This window comes from Quercus robur, chromosome 4 (genome assembly GCF_932294415.1).
Source record: "Quercus robur chromosome 4, dhQueRobu3.1, whole genome shotgun sequence".
Classification (NCBI taxonomy): Eukaryota; Viridiplantae; Streptophyta; class Magnoliopsida; order Fagales; family Fagaceae; genus Quercus; species Quercus robur.
The window spans coordinates 72,605,988-72,620,069 of NC_065537.1; the positions used below are offsets into that span (position 1 = coordinate 72,605,988).

The 14,082-nt window shown below is 33.7% G+C and overlaps 2 protein-coding genes and 1 long non-coding RNA gene across 3 annotated transcripts in view; all 3 read right to left on the reverse strand.

The window, feature by feature from the left end:
* Positions 1-234: 234 nt before the first annotated feature.
* Positions 235-1,031, reverse strand: LOC126723609 (uncharacterized). Its single transcript, XR_007654387.1, has 2 exons — positions 941-1,031; positions 235-547 (listed from the first exon to the last, which is right to left on the reverse strand). It is a non-coding gene; the product is annotated as an uncharacterized LOC126723609 (long non-coding RNA).
* A 2,050-nt stretch (positions 1,032-3,081) lies between these two features.
* Positions 3,082-14,082, reverse strand: part of LOC126723606 (probable LRR receptor-like serine/threonine-protein kinase At3g47570) — a 49,085-nt gene continuing 38,084 nt past the window's right edge. Inside the window, exon 3 of the mRNA XM_050427186.1 lies at positions 3,082-3,232. Coding sequence (XP_050283143.1) covers positions 3,216-3,232 — 17 coding nt within the window. The 3' untranslated portion in view covers positions 3,082-3,215. The remainder of the gene's footprint in view (positions 3,233-14,082) is intronic.
* Positions 3,671-7,451, reverse strand: LOC126723605 (probable LRR receptor-like serine/threonine-protein kinase At3g47570). The gene is made up of 2 exons (XM_050427185.1): positions 4,584-7,451; positions 3,671-4,312 (listed from the first exon to the last, which is right to left on the reverse strand). Exons 1-2 carry the CDS (start codon positions 7,285-7,287, stop codon positions 3,879-3,881), a joined length of 3,138 nt encoding a protein of 1,045 aa, XP_050283142.1. The 5' UTR covers positions 7,288-7,451; the 3' UTR covers positions 3,671-3,878.

The following is a 14,082-nucleotide window of genomic DNA, read 5'->3' on the forward strand; positions in this document are numbered from 1 at the left end:
ATCACGAAGCAGGTCCAATGGATTTAGATTGGTACTACCGATTCCCAAAGCATGAGTGTTTAATGTGTTATTAATTTCATCTCATTGGCTTCTGCACATGATAGCAAAATTAAAAATAATTAGATTGTACACGTGTATAGTAAAATTGGACTCCAATTTTAGATTCTAATTGAACAATTGGAATGATAATATATGATAGTAACAACAATAGGAAAATTCAAATAAAATTTCAAATTAAATTGTAACAATCTGAATAAAAAATTCCAGTAGAAAGACAGGGTGGAGTGATCCACTCCAAGAAGGCGACCAAACTTGCGTAAATATAGAATAATAAATCTCTCTCCGGAAAATTTACATTGTTCATAACCTTTACCTTCATTGAACATTTTAAAAATATAGTGACTCACATCTGCCATCCAGACATCTACAGCCGGGTCCTCTCCAATTCGCATGAGATTCCATTGATCACTAAGTTCCTTTGCAGCCTGCAAAAAGTATCATCCATCGGTCCACAATAGTGCTTTCTTCATTGTTATAGGTGCCCAACCTGAACAAAAAGCCAAATATAAGGATAGTGAATTTTAGGCATAATGTGCATCTAATCACATATTAGAAATTTATAACAAATGTAAATATGCAAACTTTGTAAGTGAATAGTAAACAAAACTCAGTGTTAGAACCAAGAAGAAAGCACTTTAATCCGAAACTCAGTGCAAATGTAAAGATGCAAACTTTGTAAGTAATTTATAACAAAGATGCAAACTCTGGCTTTGCTATCTTTTTGGAAATTATGCAATGTACACAAACCAAGTTCTTATCACCGATATTAATCTCTTTGGTTTTCACGTTTGACTACAAAATCAAGAAAAAACTTAATTAGCACAGTAACTCACTTGACCCGATACATAGAAGTGGTTTTAATGAGAATGAGCCCACATACATTTAGCCACATGATGCAAAATTCAACTTCAATTTCAGATTCTAGACACATGGCACAAAATTAGAGTTCTAATTTGAAATTCAATTTCACACTATCTCTGCTTCACCTATTATTTTATATATAGATTATTATTATTTTGGAATACGTGGATGTTTGGGTTAGGGGGATTTACTGTGTAGTCGATTTGTCTAAAGTCGGTTACTTGTTGCTCTTTTTGTGGGCCTTGTTGCCTAGTCTCATTTTAGGAAAGAATGTCTTTAATTTAAACTGTAAGTTCACAGTTCATTATATTACTATATTACTGATCAATGTTATTAATACTGTTTGGCAACCAATGGTTAAAGATTTAAACAAAAAATGTAAATTATTACAATGTTTTGTATTTTCATACTTGAACACAATCAATTCAATCAATGGTCAATGTTGTTTTATTTTTATTATTATTAGTGCAACCATTATCTTTTAAAATTAGGGATCATTATGTGTCACTTTGAAAAGAAAAAAACTATGTCAATTAATAGTTTTTATTAACTTTAGCCTTTAAGCTGTTTTAAAATATAAGAATTCCCTTAATACTTTTTTGTGAAATTGCCAAATGTGTGACCATTTATTCTACAAGCCTTAAACCTATTTTATGGAAAAATCCTCATTTTTATTTCATTACAAGAATTTGATATGAACCAATAGAAATCTGAAATTTTAATTATGAGAAATAAATAGTCTTTTTTTTTTTCCTTCTCTATTTCATGTAAAGGATATGCTTCAAAATTCAAGCTTGTATGTCTTAAATTCTATCATAGATATTCAATAGTTAATGCCACACAGATATTGAATTCAAGATAGAAGCGCAAGAGAGTTTTATAGTAAAACATTGAGAAGTGCTATGTCCACAACATTTTCACAACACTTTTTAGGTGATAAGTTATTATTGTTTCTAATTTGAACTCACTATTAAAATTCCTTGTTTGTCCACTAATAACAAATAACAACCTAGATGCCACTTAAAGTTTTTGAGAAAGTGTTATGAAAATGTTTAAAATATAGCATTTCTATAAAAAGTATTCAAATTGAGAAAATATGCATGGGGCTTAATGTGATGGGAATTTGGAGTTGCTTTAATTACTCGAGTAGTATATTTTAATTTGTCTCTACTTAAAAGATATGCATAACGTTTAAGGTGATGGGAATTTGGAGATGTGACATGCATGAGTATTCTTAGGGGATGTGGTGAGACCATTTGAGTATTGATTTTCTAAACCACACCAAAAACGATTATGAATTCATATTTGGTATGCATGCAACTGCTTTCGCAAATAAGGATAATAGTTTATTAGGAACAATATAGGGGAACCAACCATCATCATCCTCAACCAAGGCCCAAAGCAGGGGATGTATGTGATGGGTTGGAGTTTTCAAGTTGAACAAAAGGAAGCTGATCAAGTGTCAAGACATTGATGGTTTTTCCTATTTCTTTTTTAAGTTTTAAATTCAAGAAATGCAAAGATGTTTTATTTATATACATTCTTCTCACTTCTGAACATATTTTGAGTTTTTCTTGAATTGGAAATTGATCAAATTCTTCATTAAGATTAAATATTACAAATTTAAATATATATTTAGTGTTGCATTATTTAAAATTTAAAATAATGTTATAGTTTGTATATAGTAAAATTCATAAAATAAAATATAAATTAATTATGAAATAGACCATCTTTAATTATTTCAAGAAACTTCAAAAGATATTATTTGGAAAAAAATTCCTGTTAACATAAAATGACTTTCATTATAAGATCTACAAGAAACCATTCGGTGCTTAGCAATAACCTTAATGGTATGATCTTGAAGTACAAATTGCTTTTTCTTGTACGTAATCATCAAATTATGGGTGACAAACATCTTTATAGTGCTAATAATTTGCAGTGACAAAGGAACTAATAACTACCAAAACTAGAAGCCTTCTTGGCTACTAGTGCTATCCAAGGCTCGAAGCTGTAAAATTCCTTTGCGAAAAATGAAGGCAAACAAAAGAAGGAAGACAACAATTTTAAAGTGGTTCAGCCATAAAAGCCTTCATCCACAGAGTCTCTATAATTTTTTTAAAGTAATATTACAACCACAAATTATTCCATGGAAAAAAAAAAAAAAACTATGACAAATACAAGATAAACTAATAAGTGAGTGTTAAAAGAAACAAAAGGAGGAGCTACAAATCTGATTATTTTGTTCCAACATTATACAAAATCAAATCTTCATTAAGTTATGCCTTCCAATAGGGTCACTGGCCCTCTGTACCTGCATTCAAGGAGGACAATTATCCCTCTAAATCATGGAGTTAAGGGAAATCATTTCTATGTATAAGAAGAATTCTTGGTTTTCAAAATAGTAAAAGGGATTCATAGTAATGCAAAAAGTTCAATTTTCGAATCCTAAACTCATTAAATGTTTTATGAAAATGGTTATCTCGGTACTTGAGAGATAGTTAAGATTATAAACAACTAAACCATTGCCACTAAATTAGTTAAACTTCTTACCCATTAAAATTCCATACTTAAGAGTAATTTAAGCCTATGTCTACATCAAAGTCATCAAACGCATCTCTATAAAAAGTACTAAGTGTAAGTACAATACCAATAATCACTAATGGTAGAAATCACCAAATCGAAAATAGCTTAAGTTTCATTTTCATTTATGTATTTTTCAACAAACATTTTGAGGGGGGACGGGAACAAAAAGAGCATATTTTGAATCATAGAAAACAAATTAGATGAATCTTAATCATATGAATAGTACCATCATGTATTCAAATTTCACATAGCATCGATATTATCAATTTCACTAGAACAAAAGAAAGTACCGTGACAAGCACATAGCATTGTGTTGGATATATGATCCCCCTCCCTCCATAAAGGTTTGGAGGGGGTGTTAAGAGCAACAAGTACTATGTCATGAACAATTTACCTGTAAGTTGAATTCTTTCTCGGTGTCTTCTTGTTCTGAGCAGCTTGTCTCTAATCAAATGCAACTGAGCTACAACATCACTAATGTTCATCCTTTCTCTTGGAGATTCCATAGAACAAGAAACTCCAATTCCAAATATCAAAATCAAGCACTCCAGAATTTTGGGACATCCTATTTGATTTTGAATGTGAGTGTCATTTGTCCTTGTTTCCATATCTTCTCTTTCCAAAAGAATAATAGGATCCACAATGTTGATCACTCGTTCGGGCAAAGCTCTTCTAACAAAATCATGAAGGTTCAAGTCGGCTTTGAAAATGTTATTAGTGGGCCTTTTTCCTGTGAACATCTCCAATAATAATATACCATAACTGTAGATATCACCAAAAGTTGACACCTCATTTCCTATACCATATTCTGCAATTGCACATAGCATTTAGAATATGATTGATCTAGTTTCATATTAAAAATAATAATAATAATAATAATATAATAGCACAACTTTGAAAGATATTTCTATCGGCATATAAAATGAAAAAAAAAAATTATGACAAGTAGAAATTTTTTATAGGACATGCTCCATCTTCTAAAAGGCTTCCTTAAGTTATTTTCATGCTTGAAATTAGCACACTAAAAAATATTATCAAAAGAAGAGTATTTAATGTTCAAAAATGGAAAAGATATTCACCTGGAGGAGCGTAACCAACTGTTCCTTTCAATCCGATAGAGCTTGATTGATTAGTGAAACACTCTTGGGTGGCCTCACGAAGGAACCTTGCTAAGCCAAAATCACCAACATGTCCAATCATTTCATCATCAAGAAGAACATTGCTAGGCTTGAGGTCACAATGAACAATTGGTGAATGGCAACGATGATGAAGATATTCCAATGCATTTGCAACATCAATAGCAATATTCAGTATTTGAAGAAAATTCAAATTTGTTTGTTCTTCAGGAACCTCATTTCTTCTTGAAACTGGATGCAACCACCCATCTAGGTTGCCGTTAGTCATGAACTCATATACCAATGCTTTGAAATCATGACCTTGATAGTCAACACCTGAACACGCTGTGAGTACCTTCACTAGATTCCGATGTCTGATATTTCTCAAAGCCTCACATTCAGCAATAAAACTTTTTGAAGCTCCATGCTGCAAAAGGTTGAGCACCTTGACAGCAACTTTACGTCTGTCATGATCAAGAATTCCTCTATATACAGATCCAAAGCTACCCACACCAATTAAATTAGTGGTGGAGAATGCATCTGTAGCTTTTAGGAGACTATGGTAAGATACATTCAAAAGTAAATTCCCTGAATTACTTAAAATACTTTCTCTTCTTTTTCTTTTTAAAGTGCGGAGAAGTAAAAATAACATTACCAAAGTTACTCCAAGAAGGCCAGATAATATAGAGATTATTAGCTTCAAGGAAGGAGTCAACTTCCTCTTCTTGGATTTATTGTATTTACATACAGGAAGATGAAACTTAGGCATGCCTCCACAAAGCTTACGGTTCCCCTTAATCACAATTGCACTTGTGTTCTTGAAAACTCCATTTGTTGGTACCTCACCATCAAAATTGTTATAAGACAAATTCAATAACTGCAAGTAGATAAAACTCTCCAAAAATTTTGGAATATTGCCAGAGAAATTGTTTTTAGAAAGATCTAAAAGTTGAAGGCCCCTTAATGATTCCAAAGATGAGGGAATGACCCCTTGAAAGAAGTTGCTTCTCATGGCTAGATATTCTAGTTTCACACTGCTACCAAGACTTGTTGGAATTTTTCCAAACAACATGTTTTCAGAAATATCCAACTGTTCTAAATTTATTAAATTTCCTACTTCTGTAGGAAGGACACTAGAAAATTTGTTGGCCGACAAGTCTAGTGAAATTGATGAGAATGAGAGACCAATTACTTGATATGATATGGTACCATTGAGATTGTTTTTAGAAAGATCCAAATAAACCAGATTTTCACACTTGACTAGACTTAAGGGGATGCTTCCTTGAAGATTATTATTGGCTAAATACAAAGCTATCAAAATAGTTAAATTTCCAAGAGAAGATGGAATGTTCCCAAATATATTGTTTGCAGATAAACCCAAATATTGCAACTTATGAAGCTTTCCAAATTCAAAAGGAATATGACCTGATAATTTATTATTTTCCATACCTAGTGACTCCAAATTGGTCAAATTTCCTATTCCAGTAGGAATGTTTCCAGATATTTTATTATTATTTAGAAACAGATAGATGAGAGTAGTTGAGAAATTGGCAATGCACTTGGGCAACTCTCCCCCAAAGTTATTGTAACCTGTGTGTAAATAGGTTAGATATGTAGAATTTGTCAAAGAACAGAGAAAACTCAAGTCATTTGCCCCTCCATTTCCAAGCTCGTTATGAAGTAGGTCAAAATTTGAAGCTCTATGTAACTTCTCCAAAGAAGGAACTCTTCCTCTTAGTTTATTTTTGCCAACTTCAAGCATCTTTATATTTGAGGCATTAGATATTGAAATAGGGATAGGTCCAGTAAATTGATTGTTGGAAAAGTAAAAATTTTCGATATTTGGTAGAGTGTTACCTATGTCCGATGGAAGATGCCCTAGGAATTGGTTGAATCCTACATCAAACAATTTTAACGAAGACAAATTGAAGATTGAGGGAGGAATTCTTCCAGACAACCTATTTCCACCGACACTCAAAAATGTAAGTTTCGTCAATTGGTCAAAAGAATAAGGGATACTCCCACCCAAGTTATTCATAACTGCTCCAAAACTTTCTAGAGAGGAAAAGTTGCCGAAAAAAGGTGGGATACTTCCTGTCAAATTATTGATTTCAAAAGAAACCCATTGGAGTTTTAACAAAGTGCCAAGAGTTGTAGGGATTTCCCCATGCAATTGGTTGCTACCGAAATTAAGGATTTTGAGGTTGGTGCAGTGGGATAAATTTCTTGGAATTTTGCCAATATGTGTGCTATTGTACATTTGTAGGAATTGCAATATGCGTAAACGGTCAATTTCTGAAGGAATTTCATTATGAAAGAAGTTGTCTGCGACTGATAGTTTTTTCAAAAAACTTAAATTACCAACATGTGATGATATAGAACCTACCAGTTCCGAAGATTGCAGTTTCAACTTAATGACCCTTTGATGTCGATGACCACAGGTAACCCCTCGCCATTGACAAAAGTGGATGCTATGATTCCAAGAGCTCAAAACCTGGAGAGGATCATGAGTGATCTTGGCTTTCAACTCAAGCAACGCCAACCGGTCCGTCTCATTATTCCCGCCAACAACAGAGGTGACTAACAAGCCACACCACCAGAGAAGGATAAAAGCATGCATGAAAAAAGAAGAGGACGGTGGAGATGAACTCCTCTGGGAAAGCCCCATATGCAATATGGTTGAGGAGGCAGTTGGTACAAGTGTGTATTGTGAGGGAAGGCTAATTTGGCTGTGTATAGAATCTCAAGAAGTGGCAAATTTATAACGAGAGCGAGAGAGAAGAAATTTGGTGCGAGAATTTTGGGGGTTATAGCCCGTCTGATCATCTTTAATTAATCAAACCGTGTACCCATGATCCACGTGGAATTCTATAGTTTGCCCCCCTTTATATTAAACCAAAGGTGTGTTTACTTGGTGTATTTTAACAATTAAGCATTTGGAAGTGTAGCGTCCGTAAACGTTTAAGGGAGACAATAAATGGTCAAGTATGTCCCATTAAAAAAAATAGAAACAAATATTTCTTCCTCCTATTAGGAATATAGAATATGATATTTGACAAATCATCATGGTTATAAGGCTTTATAAGAAGTAGGCAAACAAGTATGTCCCATTTTTTTAGGAATATTTCTTCCACTATAAAAGTTATAAACCAGTGAGGGGTCAGAATTGCGAGCACTGAATAATTAAGTTGGGCAACATTCAAGTATCGAAGCTAATAATATCTTCCCCTCAAAAAAAAAAAAAAAAAAAAAAAAAAAAAAAAAAAAGAAGAAGCTAATAATGTCTTCCATTATAGAAGCTATAAGAAAGATATGGCATATACTCATATGTGAGTATAGAATAAGTTTGATAAAATTCAACATTTCTCCTTCAAGAATCGTGATTGACAAGCCCTTTTCATTCTCTTTGGGAACTGCTAGAAGAGCTGCCTTTGGTTCAGTCCAAATAGACACGATCGATCTACATTCAAGAGCCATGTGCATAAAAATCACCCTAGGATTTTGGTTAAATTTGTAAAATAATACTCTTAATATTATTTATTTACTTAAATTGGCATTGCCCTGAAATTATTTGGAAACTTGGCTTCTTTTTTAAAATCGTATCTTGGAGACCTGATTTCAACGGATTTTAATGTATTTTAAGTGTAATTGTGTTTTAAAATAATATTTTAATACTTAAAGATTGTTCTCTTAATCTCAAATACTTTGGCCTTCCCCTCATCTCTTCAAAGTTTGTTGCTGGATAAATTAAATTGGTCAGCTTAAATGTTGTCGCTGGGAGAGTGCAACTAATTCAGTCAACGCTATTTGGCATTCAAGTTTCATAGACAAGTTCCTTCATTTTCAGTCAATTTCAGTCCATTTTGGTCCAATTTATTCCAATTTTAGTTTACTTCAGTCCACTTCCATCCACTTCGGTCTAATTCACAGCTAACCATTCATTGGTTTTTTTCTTGAATTGGAAAATGATCAATTTCTTCATTAAAATTAAGAGTCCAAATTTGGTAAAGATGGGTTGTAAAATCTATGTTTTACACCATCCAATAAGAGATTGCTACATCAGCATTTTACTTAAAATTTAATACATTCTATAATAGCTAATAATATCTCAATAATTCCTAATTTGGTTAGATTTATATATGGGTATTAGAATTGATTGGGTGTGATTGTACTTATTCTTAAATATATGATAAGATGATGTAATATGTTGAGATTGGATGGGTAAAACAAGAGTTTTACACTATATCCTTACAAAAATTAATCTCTAAAATTAATTATTAGAAATTTAAATATACATCTAATGTTGGATTATTCAAATTTTAAAATAACATTACAATGTGTATACTATTAAATTCATAAAATATAATGTGAAATGGACTCTCTCTTTTTATTTAAGTATACTTCAAAAGATATTATCTGGAAAGCCAAAAAAGAAGAAGGGATCCCGTTAAACATAAAAAGGCTCTCATTACAGGATCTATAAGCAACTATTGGACGCTTTTGATGGTATGATCTTGTCAAAACGCATCGCTCTTTTTTGTTCATAATCATCAAATTGTGGGTGATAAACGTATGATTTAGTGCTAATAATTTGCAATGATGAAGGAAATAATCATTATCAAACTAGAAGCCTTGTTGGCTAGCTGCTAGTTCTATCTGAGGCTCCTAGATGTAACACTGCTTTGTAAAAATGAAAGCAAACAAAAGAAAGAAGGCAACAATTTTAATGGGGTTTGGCCATAAAAGCCCACATCCACAAAGTCTCTACTACTTTCCTTTTTTCAGTGAAAAAAATCTATTATAGAGCTTTATTTATATATACAACTTTGGGGAATAGAATCCCTATACTAATTCAATCTATATTCATGAAGGCGAGGCCTCCATCCGGGCTAATCATTAACTTCATCCCACTAAATACTATGTTAGTTTTTAGGTCCCCGAAAACCAGATTTGCTTAACCTAGTTGTTAGTTTTTAGATCCCTGAAAACTAGATTGTTTAACCTAATTAATTAACCAAGTGGATACTTGGGTTTGATATTCAAATCTAGGTCAAACAAACGTAAATCACATATGTAAAGTAGTGGAAATATAAAAAAACACAATGATATGATCACCTAGGAAAACCAAACCGGTAAAATACTTGGGGAGGATTTAACCTACCTATGCTTAAGGTGAAAAGCAAATCCACTATAGAGAATCAAAGTTTACAATAAGACTTAGACTACTAACATCCTATTGTAGCCACATGTAGAACTTATTGACATGACCATGTGCAAGCTCTGAATCTACAGACTCCTTCTCTATTAGGCCTTTGCAACACAAGCATCCACACTTGTGATTTTGAGACTCCACTCAAAGGTTTAGCAACACAAACTCTCTTGTTTGTGACTCCAAGACCACCCTTGAAGGTTTAGATCTTCAACTATTGTTGATCTTGATGTAGCAACTTCAGATCTACCGGATCTTGAGATTTTTCAAGGAATAACACATGTAGAAGATATGAGAGAGTTTTTGGGTACAAAATCCTAGATACAAAAAGAGGCATACTCTTCTCTCTCTAAAAAGCCTCATAAAAATGTACTTAGGGTTTCCTTTATATACTAGAAGTAAATCTGAAACCCTAATCCTTAATGGACTTGAACTGCTGTTAGGCCAAACTTAAAATTCTACAGATACGTGTTTCGATCGGTCGAGCCTGTTTCTTGATTGGTCGAACCAGGCAGTTTCTGAACTCTTCTTTATGCAGCTTGTATATTCTTGAATCTTGATTTGTATCACCTTGAGCATTGTCTAATAATACCTATAGACTCTAGGATTTATATCTAGACAAGTTTGTGTTTACGATTTGCCAATTGTTCTAAACTTTTAGAACCTAACACTAGTTATTTAGCCAAGTGATTATTTAGATAAATTATTCAGTTCTAGGTTAACACGATAATATCACATCATGCAAAGCAGCTGAAATATAAATAACACCACGATATAATGACCAAGAAAAACCAATGAAACAAATTGTTTCAAGGTGTAAAACCTGAAGAAGATTTAACCTAACTATCCTCAAGGTAAAGCAAATCCACTAATCCTATTGATATCACATGTAGAAACTTACTGACACGACCACGTGTAAGCTCCGAGTCCACGGATTACTTCTTTCCTTGGCCTTTACAACACAAGTACCCACGCTTGTGACTTTGAGATCCCACTCAAAGGTATAGCAACACAAACTCACCTGTTTATGACTCCAAGACCACCCTTGAAGGTTTAGATCATTAGCAAATGTTAATCTCATAGTAGCAACTCCAAATCTACTGGTTCTAATAATATGAGAGTGATTTCTATTAGTGACTTTGATAGAGGTGTTGTGGTTTATGCCCTAAAATCCAATTTATTGGCATGTCATAAATAATTAAGTTGTTTAATTATATGAGACTATTTATGAACTAATGGGATATTATCATAGTCCATGAGATGCATAGTATGTGATTCATGTGAAAAGTCACAAAAGATATAAATCACAAGTTCTTTGTAAACTCAGAATTATAGTTCGTAGTCGGTGATGAAATTGGGTATTTTATCTACGAAGACTATAACATATCAACTAAGATGATTTGTCTTGATCATGGAAGTGGAGACTTCTAGTTGATATGTTGATATGTTTTAAGAGTTAAGACATATTGAACTGGACCACTATGAGATTCATTATTCTCCTAACGACTGTCAAATGAATAATAAATCTCACGACTTCTATTTGCATGAACTCTTAATTTTGAGAGAATAATGGACTTGATCATGAAGTGTAGGTTACTTTGATATATCAAGAGTAAGATCTAAAGTAACGGTCAAAACCTTAGTATGTTGGGCAACCACATTTAGTGTTGATGGAACATATATTCTCAAGATGGAATTTGTAGTCTCTTAACAGAGATATAAAATATTCCTTTAAGATAAGTTTAATGGGTACAGTTATTCAGAGAGTTAGGCCTAACCACTTTAGTAAAAAATTACTAAAGTATATATTTTTGAAATTGGATTTCATAAATATATGATGAATAACTTAAAGGATTAAACTAAGTACTCAAGGATTAAGATGTAGTAATCTTTAAAGTGGCAGTCTATATTCATGACTTTGTATTATTACGAATATTTTATGAAGGGGTTGCATGTATAATAAAGTCTTGGGATATAATTTATTGATAAGGCCTAGAGCGCAATTATATTTATATAGTGGTATTAAATATAATTAATGGTAACTTTGGACTTGTTAAGAGTTGACAGAAAATCCTACGGCCCATTAAAGCTAGTGTCTTATTGGTCCCTTTTGGTCCCACTCCAAGCCACACACTAAAGCCCAATTGGAAAGGCCCAATAGGCCAGTCCAATTAGATAATTAGTTAAATATAAAGGGAGAAACATACATAATTTTTTATTAAGAAAAAAAAGAGACATCATTGTGAATGGTGTGTATGTGTGAGTGAAGCCACTCAATTATTCTCCCTTAGAAATTGATTGAGAAACCACACTTCTTGGGCGTAAAGTGGAATTGGAGTAAAGATTAAAAGTGTTCCCAAGTACTTATAATCTTTTGTTTTGAATTTCACCGCACCAAGGTACGCTATCTTGTTCTTAAATTCTGAAATTTACATAGTGCATGTTATCAATCATGAATGAAATAGATCTATGTTTGTTACTTCCACTGTGTGTTTTGTATGAGATACAAACCAGATTTTCCAACAAAAGGAAGGCATAATACCTTTTAGATCTCACAAGAGCACCTCCAAAGTCTCCAAAAGATCTATAAAAAACGTGCTTAGGATTTCCTTTATATACTATAAGAAGTAGATCTGAAACCCTAATCCTTAATAGGTTTTAACTGCTATTTAGGCCGACTTAAAATTCGGTAGACCTGTGTTTCAATTGGTCAAGCCTGTTTCTCAATCGGTCGAACCAGGCAGTTTCTGAACTCTTCTTTTTGTAACTTGTATATTCTTGAATCTTGACTTGTATCACCTTGAGCATTGTTTAATAATACCTATAAACTCTAAGATCTATATCTAGACAAGTTTGTGTTCATAGTATGCCAATTGTTCTAAACTTTTAGAACCTAACATACTCCACTGGATCAAGTATTGATGCAGATCAGGGACGACTCCGCACTTAATTGGCCAGAAATGATAAAAGGAGACCCAGACAAGCGATCCAAGGAAAAATATTGTTGCTTCCATCAGGACCATGGACACGAAACCTCCGAATGCTAGAAGTTGACATGTCAAATCAAAGCCCTTATTAGAAAGGGGAAGTTGTAGCAATTTTTCAAAGGTGGACCTGGGATACAACCTTTACAAGGACCAAAGCAACTGGGTAGAGCAAAAGAGCGGCCTAGAGCAACCCTTGGAGAGATAAGAATGATCACAAGGGACATTGCAAGATTGATGGTAAAGCGGAAGAGCGACTTAGAGCACCCATTGAAGAGCAAAGATAGATGGTAGAACTGATGGAGGAGCTAGAATATGTCGCTTTGGATGACAACCACCTGACAAGAGACACTTGACAAGTAGAAGCTACCTTACCCTTGGAACACCAAACACTTTACTACCAATAGTTTACTCCTTCAACCATGTTTACATTTATTCTGCTTGCATTTCCTTTGCATACATTGCTTATAAGTGTCATGTTTTGACGCAACTTATAATATGATGTTATTTGCTTATTTAAGACTTAACTTACTTTCTTGTGAGCTAACCATTTGAATAAAAACATTTTCTCCACTTATGATGCTTGGGTAGAAGGAACTGAACAACCAAAGTTGTCTATTGGTGGATGGTCTAAACACAAAAGTCGCCTATGTGTGGACGAACGTCCAAAGCTGCCTACGAGTGGATGAACGACCAAAGTCACCTATGGGTGGATGGTCTAAACAAAAGTTGCCTACGAGTAGATGATCTAAACAAAAGTCACCCACAGGTGGATGATCTAAACACAAAGTCACCTACGAGTGGAGGAGCAACCAAAGTTTCCTACAAATGGACGGTTTAACACAAAGTCACCTATGGGTAGACGGACAACCAAAGTTGCCTATGGGCGGACGGTCCACACACAAAGTCAGGACAGACGACCAAAGTTGCCTACAAGTAGAAGATCCAAACACAAAGTTGCCTACAGGTGGAGAGATGACCAAAGTCACCTACAAGTGGACTATCTAAATATAAAGTCACCTAAAGGTGTACATGACCGTTGGCAAGATAATCAATCACCTTATAAAGCCACTAGAGATGTTACAAGAACCATTAAAACCACCATTGATGGCCTCCAATGGTTAGAGAAGTCAGAGATCTACATAAATCACCTCAAAACCTAAGAAAAAGCACCTTGGCTGGCACCACGACGGTGACTAGAAGGAGAGAAACATCATTTTTATTCTCTTCCAGGTCTTAGACTCAATCACGACGGATTCTGCCTGGATAA

What these genes read in the sequence shown, in the direction of transcription:
- LOC126723605 (XM_050427185.1), bottom strand. Translation starts at nt 7,287, where the DNA reads ATGGGGCTTTCCCAGAGGAGTTCATCTCCACCGTCCTCTTCTTTTTTC. An exon ending in AGTTGGTTACGCTCCTCCAG is followed by an intron (nt 4,313 to 4,583) that starts GTGAATATCTTT and finishes GTGCAATTGCAG; the next exon opens with AATATGGTATAGGAAATGAG.